General features: G+C 49.0%; 2 protein-coding genes across 3 annotated transcripts in view; both read right to left on the minus strand.

The window, feature by feature from the left end:
* STARD5 (StAR related lipid transfer domain containing 5) overlaps positions 1-782 on the minus strand; it is a 34,615-nt gene extending 33,833 nt beyond the window's left edge. For both annotated transcript variants that reach the window (XM_053272870.1, XM_053272869.1), the window contains exon 1: positions 479-782. In XM_053272870.1, the coding sequence (XP_053128845.1) occupies positions 479-568 (90 nt within the window). In that variant the 5' untranslated portion in view covers positions 569-782. The remainder of the gene's footprint in view (positions 1-478) is intronic.
* A 4,131-nt stretch (positions 783-4,913) lies between these two features.
* The window catches only part of TMC3 (transmembrane channel like 3), a 40,810-nt gene continuing 30,908 nt past the window's right edge, over positions 4,914-14,815 (minus strand). The window contains exons 21-26 of the mRNA XM_053272500.1: positions 12,857-12,967; positions 11,918-12,043; positions 11,451-11,529; positions 11,185-11,227; positions 9,220-9,529; positions 4,914-6,535 (exon numbers count right to left, since the gene is read on the minus strand). Of these exons, the coding sequence (XP_053128475.1) occupies positions 5,677-6,535; positions 9,220-9,529; positions 11,185-11,227; positions 11,451-11,529; positions 11,918-12,043; positions 12,857-12,967 (1,528 nt within the window). The 3' untranslated portion in view covers positions 4,914-5,676. The remainder of the gene's footprint in view (positions 6,536-9,219; positions 9,530-11,184; positions 11,228-11,450; positions 11,530-11,917; positions 12,044-12,856; positions 12,968-14,815) is intronic.

Genomic DNA, 14,815 nt, shown 5'->3' on the forward strand with positions numbered 1-14,815 from the left:
GCTGGCCAGGAAGGAAAGTTAGGGATCTATTGTGCCACAACCCCTTTCTCTCTTAAACTCGCCAGACTGGATCCCCCAAGGGCTGAATCTTCACATGCAGCAGGACAAGGAAGTGAAAGGGAAACTTCAGCGAGCAGGCGGGGGCCACCACACTTCTCAAGGCTCCTTTAACTTTCTTTTCTCCCTTTTTCAGGACAATTCTTTGCAAGTAGAAAGGGCGCACAGCAGGGAGAGACCTGGTTAGACCTTTCCTCCCTGCTGGGCTACTTTTCTTCGGGGGAGCTCAGCTCAGCTGTGCCGCGGAGTGTGTCTGCTTTTTAAACACACGCATCCCACTCCTTTACAGCTCGAAGTGGTAAAGCCCCCCGCCCCAGGCAGGGCTGTACCACTTTATTCGGCTGCGCGTGCGTCAAGCCGTCATTCCCGGCCAGCAGCTCATCCCGCGTGCCGCCTCCGCCTCCCCCCTGGTGTGGCCCACCGTGCGCTTGCAGCTGCGCCAGCCGCTGGGGTCCTTCCGATAGCTGCGCGCTTGCTCGGCGGCCCGGTCGGAGGCTTCCTGGTAGTCCATGGCGGCGGCAGAAGGCGCAGCAAAGCGGCTCTCGCGCTCCCGGCTGAACAGCAGCACCCGAGAAATGGGGAGGGGAAGGGAAGCGCCGGGCCGGCCAGCCAGCCAGCCGAGGGGCCGAGCTGCGGTGGCGAGAGGCGGCGGCTGTCCCCGCCTGCTGCGGCCGCGGCTCCTCGGAACGCAGCTGGGGCGGGACACGTGGCCGCACCAGCAGGCAGGAGACAGGCTCCTGGCGCCGGAGGCTGAATCCAAACGCACAGCGGAGGAAGGCGGCGGCTTGGCCGGCGGCGCCCGCTCTCGCCCAGTCTCAGGGGTCTAATCTCACCCCCTTCACTGAGCGCGGAGGAGGAGGCCCTCTTTGTTCCCGGGCAGGCTGCTGTGCCTTTAAACAGGCCGAAGTTCCACCGGGACGCAGCGCCGGGGCTTCTCTGGTTGTTGGGGCCATGGAATTAAGCGCCTGCTCGTCTCAGCTGGCCACCACACCCAAGAGAAGCTCTTCCTGGAGTTCTGATTTCCCCGAGTTCTGTCCCGATATTTGGCACCACACCGAGTCACAATATTTGGGATGGGGGGGCTGCAGTGATAGGAGCTTTGCAGGCAGAAATGCCCAGGTCCCGTCTCTCGCAGCATCTGAAGTCTTTCGCTCTGCCGCCCTTAACTCGCATCTCATCTCCGGAAGGGTTAGGGGTGCGTTCACAATTTAGCCAGATTTACCCCGAAGTCCCTGCACGTTATGGGGGAGCAGTTCACCCACAAGTCGGGTTTTTCACAGGGTGTTGAAGAGTGCAAGCCAATTTATAGCTGGGGTAAAGAAAATCCACTATTTTTGTGGCGTTTGGGGGGGACAACTTCAAGTTCGCAGTAAAGCCTCCTCATCAACGCCTGGTGAAACTTGCTGTGTATAAAAGTCCCAGGTGGGACTGGGAAAGATTCCTGTCTGTGTCTGCAACCCCGGAGAACTACTGCTACTACTTATGTGCCACTTTTCAACAAAAGTTTGCAAAGCAGTTTACACAGAAAAATAAATAATCAATAAGATGATTCTGCTGCCAGTTAGTGTAGACAATACACTTGTATTGTAATGTGCACAATACACTGGTGTAGACAATACATAACCCACAGATTCATTTTTAAATAAAAAATACTGAGCTAGATGGATCAAAGGTCTGACTTGGGATAGGGCAGCTTTCCATGTTCCCCAAACTATCCTAAATCATCAAATCTCCGCAACAGGAATGCAGATCAATCCAGACTGATCCTGCACGGCTGGTGACCCTAGTACTACTGTGAGGAAGGTGAAGATTTGCCTTCTAGCAAATTACAAACTTTGGGGTTTCCCCATGATGCCTCCTTTTCCTCTTCTTCTGCCCCCTTTTTTGCTTACTATTCAGCCTGACGAAGAGTTCTGTAGAACTCAAAAGCTTGGGCATGCCTTTGACATTTGAATTTGCCTTAATAAAAATATTACCCTAGTTGGACTTTTAAAAACAAACAAATGCTAACATGGCTACCTATGATTTTTCCTAAATTTGAAGTTACATTATCATTAAATCTGTAATTAAATGTAAATTAACATTATTTTATTTATTTTATTTTATTATTTATCACATTTATATACTGCCCAAACTTTCGTCTCCTTAAATTTAACCGATAATTTGGCCTATAAAATAATAAATATTCTAAATAGTGCAGTGTGGGGGGAGGACAAGCAAAATAATACAGCGGGACAGGTTAACTCCCTCCCCAGTCTTTTTAAAATGTAAAAGACGGAAATGCAATTATGCATTTTACTATTTGATTTACTTTCAAAAAGACTGTATCCTGCCAGAAAGCTCACTGGGCAACCATGGGCCAATCTCTCGCTCTCCGCCAAACCCACCTCACAGTGCTGTTGTGAGGATAAGGCTGTAGATCAGGTGTTTCAGGAAGAGAGGGCAGCAGTGTGGGCAGGTCTGTCTCCCAACTGGGCTCAGTAGATAACCGGGGAGTGGCTTACAATGCTCACCACAGAAAGATGCCCTCCTTCGGGTGTTTAGGTACATTGGTTGCCTTGTTTTGCCAATTCATTGCTGGTCTGGACTCTGGAGGGAGTGGCGCTCATTTTGGCTGGAGCTTTCACACTTGAGAAACTTTTGCTTTCATTGCACAATTATGCAATTACATTGCAAGATTATGGAACACACACCCTCTCTCTTTTTCATTGCTGGGCCTGCTGGTGTTTCCTTGTATTTCAACTCCTTGCTTTCCCGTGCTTTCTGTCTGCAGCTATTTGTGTGTGTGCCCCCCACCCCGCAACCAGGCTAACTGGGCAAAGAGGCACCCAATTGGGAAAACAGGTGCCCTCCAGCCTCAGAGAGGCAGGACACCTCTCGATACCAGTTGCAGGGGAGTCACAGCGGGAGAGAGGGCATGCCCTCAACTCCTGCCTGTAGGCTCCCAGTGGCATCTGGTGGGCCACTGTGTGAAACAGGATGCTGGACTAGATGGGCCTTCTTGGGTCTGATCCAGCAGGGCTGTTCTTATGAAAGTGGCTAGTCTGTATTTCACAAGGGGAGAGCAACTGTCTCTGTTTGGCCCAGCATAGCGAAGCGTCCCTTCCAGTGGCTATTACTGATGTCTCCCTTGAGTTTCTTTTTAGATTATGAGCCTTTTGGGGATAGGAACGAATGACCCCTTCTAAATGGGCAAGGAGATACCTTCTAAAATGGTGACTGTCTTATATTTAAGCAACGCAGGAGCAACTATCTCTATTCAGCCCAACATTCTTCCCAGTGGCTATTCCTAATGTCTCCTTTGTATTATTTATTTATTATTTATTTATTATTATTTTAAGATTGTGAGCCTTTGGGGGGCAGAGAACCATTTTCTCTTATACTTTTTGCAGTGTAAACCACTTAATATTATTTATTTATTTATTTATTTATTTATTTATAAATAATATTTTGGCCCACCAATGCCTATTATTACTTATGAAGTGCTTGGCATTGCTTAGCCCTGTTCAAAACTTAAAACCACCAGCCTTGCAGCCCAGAGCTTATGCTATAAGGCCTATAACTACAACTCCCATCGTCCCCTGCTGTAATAGATTGTGGCCGGGAGTGATGAGAGTTGTAGTTTAGCAACAGCTGGAGAGCCTGACGTTGCCTACCCCTCCTATAAGGCGTTAAAGTGCCCACCGGATCTGCCCAAATAGAAGACGACTGTATTTAAGATGACCCCCTTAAAAATGTAGGTTAAACAGAGGTTATACCTGTATTTACCCAAAAGGAAGTGGACTCTGAATTTAAAATGACCTCCCCACTCCACAGTTTCTAATATCAAAGAATTGGGGGGGGAGGACGCAGTCTTTCATTCAGATAAATTTGCTGTTTTTGCCACAATTTCCTGGAATCTGTAAACTTTTATCATCACTTCCACTCTGCCTGCGGCAGATATTTCAACAATACCAGTGTGCCAGCATGGTGTAGTGGTTAGAGTGCTGGACTAGGACCGGGGAGACCCGAGTTCAAATCCCCAATCAGCCATAAAAAACTAGCTAGGTGACTCTGGGCCGGTCACTTCTCTCTCAGCCTAACCTACTTCACAGGGTTGTTGTGAAAGAGAATCTCAAGTATGTAGTACACCGCTCTGGGCTCCTTGGAGGAAGAGCGGGATATAAATGTAATAATAATAATAATTATTATTATTATTTCATTACTGCTGGGAGCTCTTGACTGCTACCATGAATAAAGAGTGGGGAAACTGGTTTGCAGTTTCTGTTTGTGAATGTAAGCCTTGCCATCGGTGTGGCGTGCCTACCTCTGAGCACTTTTTGAGAGGAGGGAATCAAACATGCCAATTCAGCATACTAGATCCTCACAGGAAGCTGCCTTCTACGGAGCTGGGCCATGGTCAAGCTCAGGACTATCTACTCCAGGCATCAGTGGTGACTCAGTGCCTCTGTGTACCTGAGGCAGGGGCCAGCAGGAGGCAAGCACCGAACCCTGCCTCATGGAAGGGCCATCCCGTCCAGCGGAGGCCAACATTAGGCAATGTGGATGGGGATGCTGGGAGTTGTAGTCCAACAACAGCTACAGTATCTCAGGCTGGCCACCACAATCTATGTGAATTGACTCTCCAAGATTTAAGTATTACAGGAATTCACCAGAACCAAAAATGCTGAAAAATCAACAGGCAAGATCTTCGTCAGCCTCACCAATCAATATTCATCCCAAGAGCTTTAGTTGATTAATCTACCAGTTAAAAGGCAGCAGCCTTAGTTTTTACATTTGAAAGGTGCTGTTTGAAACCAGAGCAAAGCAACAACCACTGAGGTCAAGAAGGGAACTGAATCCAAGGTAGATGGTGATCAACCATGTACATCCACTACTGTTTAATATTTATGGAATACCAGCAGTGAGTTGGGTACTGTAACAAATCAGTAACTGCAATATATACTGTCCATCCAGATCTGTGTACAGATCTGTACCTGTGTAGACCGGACACAGGGGCGTAGCTATAACTGAGCGGATGGGTTCAAAGAACCCGGGCCCCCCAGCTCCTGAGGGCCACCAAGTTCCTCCCCTCCCTCTTTTCTTCATTATCTCCCTTACTTCGAGGGTCCATCAGGGAGAGGGGTGAACAGGGGCCCCCTCCCTCTCCCCTCGCTACACCCCGGACTGTACGCTTGTTGTACAAGTGTTGAACATAATGTGCGAATGGGTCTTTACATACATCATGAATAATAAGAGAATGGAATAACTTCACCATGATCTTGTATGCTTATCTTGGATGCTTCAGAGCACTCACTGGTACTAGCGCAATATAATTTTACAGCAAAATAATTCAGCCAGAAATGATTGGATAAAGAAACTTGCCTTAGTACAGGGACTAAAGCAGTGTTTTCCCTGTGTAGGATGCATTAGCCTTTAAAAACAATATAGAAATATGTGGCAGTTTCTGACTCATGAAGGGCATCCACAGAACAGAGGTTTCCAATCTTGGGTCCTCTTGGGACTACAACTCCCATCACCCCCAGCCACAAAGGCCATGATGGCCAAGGATAATGGGATTTGTAGTGCAACAATATCTGGGGACCCAAGGTTCTGTCCTCGGAGAATCCAGTATTTCTCCTAAACATTCGAGCATATCAGTTCATTAGCCTCCGCCATATTGAGGTCAATACCAGTCTTGGATTTCTTCCTGGTTACTTTCGTACCAGATTTCAGGTACTTCTCTTTGCTAGGAATGACTTGGATATACTGATCATTGCCGCTGGTTGGTTGGTCACTACTGGAACCAATGGAAATGGAGTCAGACTCAGCTGGGCACGGTTCAGGCTTCGGCTTGGATTTAGCCTTCACATGGTGTTCTGGGTAGCGCTGATCTAGGTCAATGTTCCGCACATGAATCTTGCGGTGGGCATGTTGGGGCCTGTCGAATCCTAGCCCAAAGCCGTCTTCCCAAGATTTGTAGTGCATTTTTGCCAAGGCCTTGCTGGTCAGAATTTGGCTGTCAGCACATTCCCCGATGTAGAAACGGGGCGCCACTCGGAGGTCGGAGAGGGACCGTGGGCGGTGAGATCGGTTTGCCATGCCCCTCCTCAACTCTTCTTCCTCCTCCTCTTCACTGAAGTGAGGGGAGTACACCCCGTGTGGTGTGCGGACGACGTACCTCCGGACATTCCGTGGGTACAGCTCCACTATCTCGCCCGATTCATCCATTCGGAAGTTCCTTGGCAGCCGCATCGTTGAGCGGAGGAGCTTTTTCCGTGGCTCGTGCTCGTTGACAATATAATACCTGGCCGTGTGAGCTCGGCGGCCCACAAAAGCCGGAGCCCGAGGCCCGTGGGGGTCAGGATTGGCTTGCCGGAGGCTCTTTCTAAACAAAGGCTCCGAGTGGACATCTTCCACCCGCTTCTTGAACTTCATGGGCGTGTGGGCCTTGGCTTTGCAGAGCTCGCTTGCGCTCCCGTGGGCGCTACTTGGGAATCTGGAGAGACAGACCAAAAGGCACAGTGGGGTTCAGTATACACCAGCTGGTGTTCAAGCGACATGCTTCCATGAGGTCACTGTGGACCTATTTTTCCTGAGAGGCAGCTTGTCATTTCCTCCCAGCCTTTCCCTGCGGCATGCAGGTGCCCTGAATCTCTTCTAGAACCTACCCTCTGTCCATGAGGAGTGATGGCAAGGCCAGGCTAGCACTCTGTGGGAGCGGAGTCTGGATGAAATAATGTCTTCATTACGGCCAGAGGCCAACAAGAAGGAACACAATTAAGAACAGGTGCTAGAAATCAAAACTAAACACAACTACTCAAACTGCTGTCATAGATTGCCGCCATTTGGATGCCAAAAAGCTAAACTTATCAACAGGGGTGTAGGGAGGGGAGAGGGCGCCTGTGTTCGCCCCCCTCTTCCCAGAAGCCATTTGGAGTGAGGGAGATGATGAAGAAGATAGGGAGGGATGGAGCTGGGGGCCCCTCAAGAGCTGGGGAGCCTTGGTCCTTTGAACCCATCTGCTCAGTTATAGCTCCACTCCTGCTTCGCGATGTTATAGGTGACCCGATACCTTTGGTCTGCTAACAGCAATTGTTGGGGGACCCCCAAAGTGGAGCAACCCGCGCGGCAAGCTTCATGTCGGGGCCCGGCTTTCCCCACTCGGATCTTGCAGGGAGGACCCTATCGGGGGAAGAAGTAGACTTCAATGCGCCCACCCAGAAACGTTCACGCTGGCCCTGGCAGGGAGATGTTGCCTCGCTATCAACAGACAGCAGAGTTTCGCAGGATTGGGAGCAGCTCTCACGAGATCTCAAGGTGAAATCTCGGGAGACTTGCCCCAGCTGTCAGGAGCTATATAAAGGAGGAGTGGCCGGTGATGAGGGGCCAGTCCAGGAGGAAGGCTCAGCGTGGAAGGAGCCCTGGGACGCTGACTGGGCCTTGGGGGTAGCAACACTAGGGCCGGGCTGGTGAATGGAACAAGCCCTGCCTGTAAGCCTCAAAGGCTCCCCCTCTGAGGCCACCTCAGCCTCCTTTGGCAGCGGAAGGCTGTACCGAGAGCCTGACGGCAATGTTACATGGAAGTCATAAGAGTGGCCCAGAAATTCCAGTAAAAAGGGCAAAACCAAATTGCGTCACATATCAGACTAAAATCTACAGTGCAAAAGCACATGTGTAATCGATTCGGTTTCTTCCACACCGCAAGGACTACATGCAAGGGGGATTTAACGATATCTGCCCTCAAGGAGCACCCAGGCAAGGGCGTTAAGTCCTGCCCTTGAGAAAGCCCAGTGATCTTTCGGGTATGTTAGAGTGTGAAGGTAGGGTGCCATTGCTCTCCCATCAAACTCAGTCGGGTCCTGCAAAATGCAGGGATTCGGCTCAAATTAAATTGCTGTTATGGAGTGATGGGAAGGCCAGACTAGCACTCTGGGGGGAACTGAGTATGCCCCCTAAGATCACTTCCCCCTGTCCCCAGAATCCTTTGTTACATGCGCAACTTCCATGGGAAATGTGGAGATCCTCGGCAGACCAGCTGATGTAGAAAGAGGAACTGGGAAGCTCACAACCAAGAGATGAAGTTTGCCACTGTCCCCCTTATAGCTGGTATTCAGAGGCATTCTGCCTCTGAACCTAGAGGTAGCCTATACCCATCAATAGTCTTATCCTTCCTATGTTGTTTTCCTTGTGTCAGTTTCAAATTGTGAACTCCTTGGGGCAGAGGCCTGTCTTCCCAGTCTATGTAAAGCACCATGGACGTAACTAACACCAGACAGACAGACTGACAGATTCTAGTAAGTAGGAAATATATCCTACACTGAGGAATAGGATTACAGTTCAAGGCCTGATTCACACATGTATGTGCAACATTTGATTGCTCAGCACATGAGGATCTGCAGCTGAATGCAAGAATAGACTCAGCTTAAAAGCAATGGCTTTGAAGTGATATGGGGATTCACAATACAAAACAAGATAGGCCAACGGTCCCACGACTCCATATAAGGCAGCTTTCTTATATAACTACTAGTACAAACTACTACAAATATTTATGTACCACTTTTCAACGTAAGTTTTCAAAGCAGTTTACATCAAGATATAACGAACAAGATGGATCCATGTCCCCAAAGGGCAGTCACTGGAGGGATGCCATGCTGGGGCTGGATAGGGCCAGTTGCTCTCCCCCTGCTCAATAAAGAGAGTCACCACTTTTAAAAGGTGCCTCTTTGCCCAGTTAGCAGGGGCATGACCCACGTAACTGAAAAACACTGCATGTACGTACAACCATCCATTTTCCGTGCAGAACTCAAGGGGAAGAGGATAGGGCCATAGTCGCTCAGTGGTAGAGCATCCGCGTGCTTGCATGCAGACGGTCTCAGGTTCAATCCCTGGCAGCATCTCCAGGTAGGGCTGGCAAAGACTCCCACTTGCAATCTTGGGGAGCCACTGCCAGTCAGTGTAGACCAGGGGTTCCCAAATGGGGTGTTCCCAAATGGGGTGTTCCCAAATGGGGTGTGTCCAGATGTTGCTGAACTACAACTCCCATCAGCCCCAGCTACAACTCCCACCAGCCCCAGCAACATCAGGAGGCTCCCCGTTTGGGAACCCCTGGTGTAGACAATACGGAGCTAGATGGACCAATGGCCTGACTCGGTATAACGCAGCTTCCAATGAAGGACTTACCTATTGGCCACTGGTTCAGCTCTTGGCCTCGGTATGCTAGGAAGAGAAGGAGTGGGTGTGATGGGTGCTGGGACCACAGGCGTCGGAGCCACTGGGGCAGGGTTGGCTGGGGCTGGGCTGGCTGGCGGAGGTATTTCGGGCTGCGGGACAGACTGAGAGATGGTCTGTATGCGGCTGCCTTTGGGAGACTCAAAATTCACCACGCTGCCGTTCTTCCTCGGAGTCGAGGACCGAGCTGAAGACTCCTGGCTGATGAGGTCGCTCTCGGGCTCCAGCCTCTTGTCGTTTCCTTCTAGATTTGGGATTTGGGCTAAAACGTAGGAATAACATGTCAGTATATGCGCTAGGATCGCGGTTTTCAAAGAGTGCCCCATGGAACCTTGGTGGTTCCTTGGAGTCTTTTAATCAGAAGGATTGATGCTGGTGGACATGCTTCCTGGAAAGATAACTTGATCGCTGCTACTGATCTTCCAGTCCAATGTGCAGCTGTTATGTCCTACCTGATCCAGAGTCCCTCATGCACAATACTGCCCCTTTTTAGGCTACAGGTTAGCCCCACCCTGTGTGATCACCCAATCAGCTATCCCTGCAGAAGGAAGAATAAGAGATGTAAGGGTAACAGTCTGCAAACCACTGAACCAGATGATGGCTGCATCGTAACATGCTTGCCTCTCTATCAGGTGCCAACCGAATTGATCCAGGGACCCTCTGTGCCACTGGGACAGCTTATGAGGGAGAGACTGGTGAGACTGTCCCCCAACAGTGACAGGAAAGTAGGGTTGCCATATTCTGGCTCTCCAAATCTGAGTGCCTAATTTGCATATTATGTAAATTGGCTTGAAAATAATTTTTGAGCAGAATAGTGACTGCACGTTTTGCTCCATAACTCCACTTCTACAGGGGCTGGAGCTTAGCTTTTTTTAAAAGAAAAAAGAAAGAAAGCTGAAATCCAGGTGAATCTGGGTAGGCTAAGCAATCTGGGTGAGATGCTTAAAATCCGGGTGAAACCTAGAATTTCGGGGGGCATTGCCACTCTACAGGAAAGGAAACTGAAACCAGCCAGAAGACAAAAGTCCTATCAGACATTGAGCTCATTCACACAATCAAAAACTGCATTCTATCTGGGTTTGGGAGCTGTGTGTGCTCCCAGTTTTCAGTTGTGTGGAAGATAAGAGGGAAAACTGGGTAGAAGTGATTGTGTGAAAGCAAGGTAGGAGGGAAATCTGGGTAGCTTTTCCTCCTACCTTGCTTCCACACAATCACTTCTACCTAGGCTTTCCTCCTATCTTGCTTCCACACAACTGAAAATTGGGAGCACACACAGCTCCCAAACCCGGGTAGAACACGGTTTTTGATTGTCTGAATGACCTCATTATGTTGTACCTGCATTCAGATGTCTGTATATATGTACTTGTTCTCATGTTCAGTGTAACATGTGAATACCCAAGTACCCCTTGTTGTGCTGGTCATAGACCGTAATAAACTTTGATTGATTGATTGAATACCCAAGTATGTTGCACAGAGATTGTACGAGTGTTGAATGTAACATGTGAATAGGAATTCAGGTGACTTGGGGAGCTCTATAAAAAGAGCTCTCTGGACTTGGCTTTCCAATCTGGGCAACTGGTCCACAAGACAAGGTACAAAACAGACTCTTTTCTTGCCTTACCTGCCTGCTCTGAAACCTAACCATCAGCCCATCTTTGACCACATATGTCCCAGATCCTCGTTCACCCACTCTGGATTCTAACCACATTTAACCACATTGTTTGCTTCCAACCCTGCCAGGCCTCAACACTCTCCTACTAACATCAACAGGAATTATGCTCATCTCTTGCTACAACAGTGATATGAAGGCAGATTATTGTATCTTGTGAAAAGAAATGGCCTCTGTCCCAAAGAACATACATCAAATGAAGCCAGGTGCTTTGATGATAGAGAGGTTGGTGAGCATCCCTTTTTTACCTGCTGTGATCTGGACCACTTTTTTCTTGTCTGCATTTCTTTCCTAGAATGCACACAAAGTTAATTAACTAAAGGCCTGTGATTACTTAATCACTTTAAAAAAAATGAAACACAGACAGCAAATAAAGGTTGCATATACAGCATTGATCTTGCGACATGCCCCCTCTCCCACACCCTTCAGACTTTTAATTAAAGTGAGCCCTTTTATGGACAGCCACTAAGAAGAAGAAAAATGGGCAATATGACTGCTTTTGATCAGGACTTACATTCTGGATCTGCATCCTCAGTTGATTGTTAGTGAATTTTAATGACCTTGCAATACTCTGCAGATAATAAATTAGCATGCTGGAAGAAAGGAACACAAGGCCATATCTGAATCTCATCTCTCTAGGGCACAGGGATCCAACCATAACTACAACAGTCAGTTTCCGTCATTATTATTCCTTGCAATGGAATAGGGATTCCCATATGCAGGAGATGGGCAAGAGGCCATAGCTTAGTGATGGAGCACCTGCTTGGCATACAGAAGGCCTCAGGTTGCATCTCTGGCAATTCCCCAGCAAAGCTGGGAAAGAGCCACATTGGAGACACCGGAGAACTGCTGCCAACCAGTGCAGACAATACTGAACGAGAAGGACCAAGGGTCTGACTCAGTTCAAGATTCTTTTGAAAGTGTCGCTCAGCTGCAGCAGTAATGCTCGCAGTGAAAGAGCCAAGAGACTTGTCAACTTACAACAAAAGTAGCAAAGCCGGGAGGACGACGACAGGGCTGCTCATGTAAGCGATTGCGTTGTTGAACCAGACCGGAAAATCAGCCTGAATGGTTTCAAACACGATGTCATAGATCTTTGCTTGCCCGCTAGGATGGGGAAGAAATCCATTGTTCTCTAAGAAAACTCCCAGCACTGCAAAGTCATTTCCTGATCACGGCCAAGACATTTTTGGGCGGTGGCACAGGGGCCTAAGCCTGCAAAATGGGGCTGGGGGTAAGGGTATGTGAGCCGGCTCGAGGTCAAGCAGGCTCACAAGCGAACTGGCTCGGCTCGAACTCAACCCAGCCACGCAAATGGCCAGTGTGCATGCATGGCGGCCTCCAAAATGGCCACTGCCCATGCAGAGAGGCCCGGAATGGGCTGAAAACAGACCAAAATGGGACATTTGAGACTGGGGAAGGCCGTGGGGTGGGGAGGGGGAACCTCTGGAGACACACACCTCCCCCTCGGTGGCTGTGTTTGAATCAACCCTCCAAATTGCTGCATCTACTGTATCTAAGTGGGGTGTGTGGCCACAGAACATAGGAAGCGGCCATATACTGAGTCAGTCATGGTGTACACCGTTTTGCTCCTGTGTCTGCCGTTTTGTGTCCTTTTTTGCCCTGTAGGAAGCTAACCACCCCCAATCCCCATAGACTCAATTTCCTCGCCGGAAACCGGCGGGAAAGGAATTCCCGCGGATAGTAAGGTCCACCTGTATCTCCAACAGCAGCAGTAGTAGTTGTTGTTAGAGAAGGGATTTTGCCAGCCTTAAGCATGCCTCTTAGTAATACTATCATAGCACATAGAACACTTAAGAACACTTCCAATTTCCAGCAGACTCTAAAATCCGAACTGTCCTGAGGTTTTAAAACAAAAAAAGAAAGAAAGAAAGAAAAACAGCCTCAGCATCCACTCACCTGAATGGTCCACAGTTGGGAGAGGGCTGATAGCGGGCAATAGCAAATATGGTCGGCAGCATACACAGAAACAGCATGAAGAGCAACATAGCCAGGTAGAAGTTATTAGACCTGCAGGGGAAAGTCATGTTAGTGCTCCTGCCAGCAGTAGCACAGCAACTCTAGGCTAGAGAAGCATTCTCTCTCCGCTTCACCAAACTGCGTGGGCAAGGAGAAGAAAGCGCAACCATTCACCCACCTGTTGGGTGCAACATGACGGCCATTGCCACCATCATGGTAGCCAAGTAGCCAGGAAAGAGGCAGAATATGAGAGTGTGTGGGACTGGGGCAAGGGTTCCTTGATGCCCACTTCAGACGCCAGTCTTTGGGGAGGAAGCTCAACAGAACACGTGTGGGTAACAAAACGGAGTTTCTTCCCTGGGTAATGGTTTTGCTTCCCTCATTCCTTTTCTGTCTTCTCCTGTCCTGCCCCTAATTCTGGCATGGCTTTAGTTTAAAATGAAGGAGAGGGGGGGCGGGGGAAGGAGGGGAAAGGGAGTGGGGAAAGAGCCACTGTGGTGTAATGGTTAGAGCACTGGACTAAGACTGGGGAGAACCGAGTTCAAATCCCCATTTATCCATGAAACACACTGGGTGACTTGGGGCCAGTCACTTATCTCTCAGCCTAACCCTGTCTCACTGGGTTGTTGTGGGGATAAAAGTAACCGCTCTGGGCTCCTTGGAGGAAACACAGACATACATGTTAAAATATAACCCCAGAGCAGTCTCCAGTCTCTTCCCTGCAGTCCAGTTCTTGCCCAGATCCCCCACAGCACCCCCTGCACGGCCAGCGTCTACGCCACATTCTTAAAACAATGCAGTCACTTAGGAAATGGACTCCGACAAGTTCCATTAACAAAAGGACCAGAGAATAATCACCTGGGCTCTCTGCACTGCCTTGGAAGCAATGCCATAGGAGCCAAGGGTTCTATGTGCCATTACAGACGCCTCGAAGCTACTCACCAACCAGTAGCAGCCTTGGATTCTTACTGGGGGGGGGGTGTCACACAGTGACGCTCCTCTCCTAACAATCTAATTTTTAATATTTATTTTATGTATCTACTGTACCACCTGATATGTATATCTCTAGGCGGAGGCAATGGTCAACCCCTCCTGCATTCTACCAAAAGAAAACCACAAGGCTCTGTGGGTGCCAGGAGTCAAAATCGACTTGACGGCACACTTTACCTTTACCTTTAGGCAGTGTACACTGCCTAGATGTACACCGTCTAAAGAACATGTAAATGTTCTTCATAGACATTTCCGGAAAGCAGAAGGGCCCAAAGAATTACAGCACCCACGTTACTGTTTTCCTCCTCCCGAGAGCGTATGGCTGACATCCAGATTAACAAAGCAATTAATTTGTGCAGATGTCTTTTGCAAACACACGGATGTTGTGCTGTGCCAAGAGACTGTGTTCCAGACTAGTTCTGCCCTAGCGCACACATATTTTTGCTTGTGCCACAAGGTGTGCCACCTTTAGTGGGTCTACTGCTGGGGAACCATTGCAGGGAACATTTGTGCAAGGGATTTTGCCAGGGTCGGCCCATCCAATTGGCAGACCTAGCTGGTCACCTAGGGCACTGGTCCTTAGGCACATAGGAAGCTGCCTTATACCAAGTCAGACCATTGGCCCATCTAGCTCATTAGATTGGCTTTTCCAAGGTTGCAGGCTGGAGTCTCTCTCAGCCCGATCTTGCAGATGCCAGGCAGGAACTTGGAACCTTCTGCATGCAAGCAAGCAAGTGCTCTTCCCAGAGCGGCCCCATATTCCCTGAGGGGAATGTCTTACAGTACTCACAAATCTAGCCTCCCATTTAAATTCAAACCAGGGCAGACTCTGCTTAGTAAAGGGGACAATTCATGCTCTCCTCCCTTATTTATTTATCACATTTATATACTGCCCCATATAATGAGACA

Source organism: Hemicordylus capensis, chromosome 10, assembly GCF_027244095.1.
Source record: "Hemicordylus capensis ecotype Gifberg chromosome 10, rHemCap1.1.pri, whole genome shotgun sequence".
NCBI classification, from domain to species: domain Eukaryota; kingdom Metazoa; phylum Chordata; class Lepidosauria; order Squamata; family Cordylidae; genus Hemicordylus; species Hemicordylus capensis.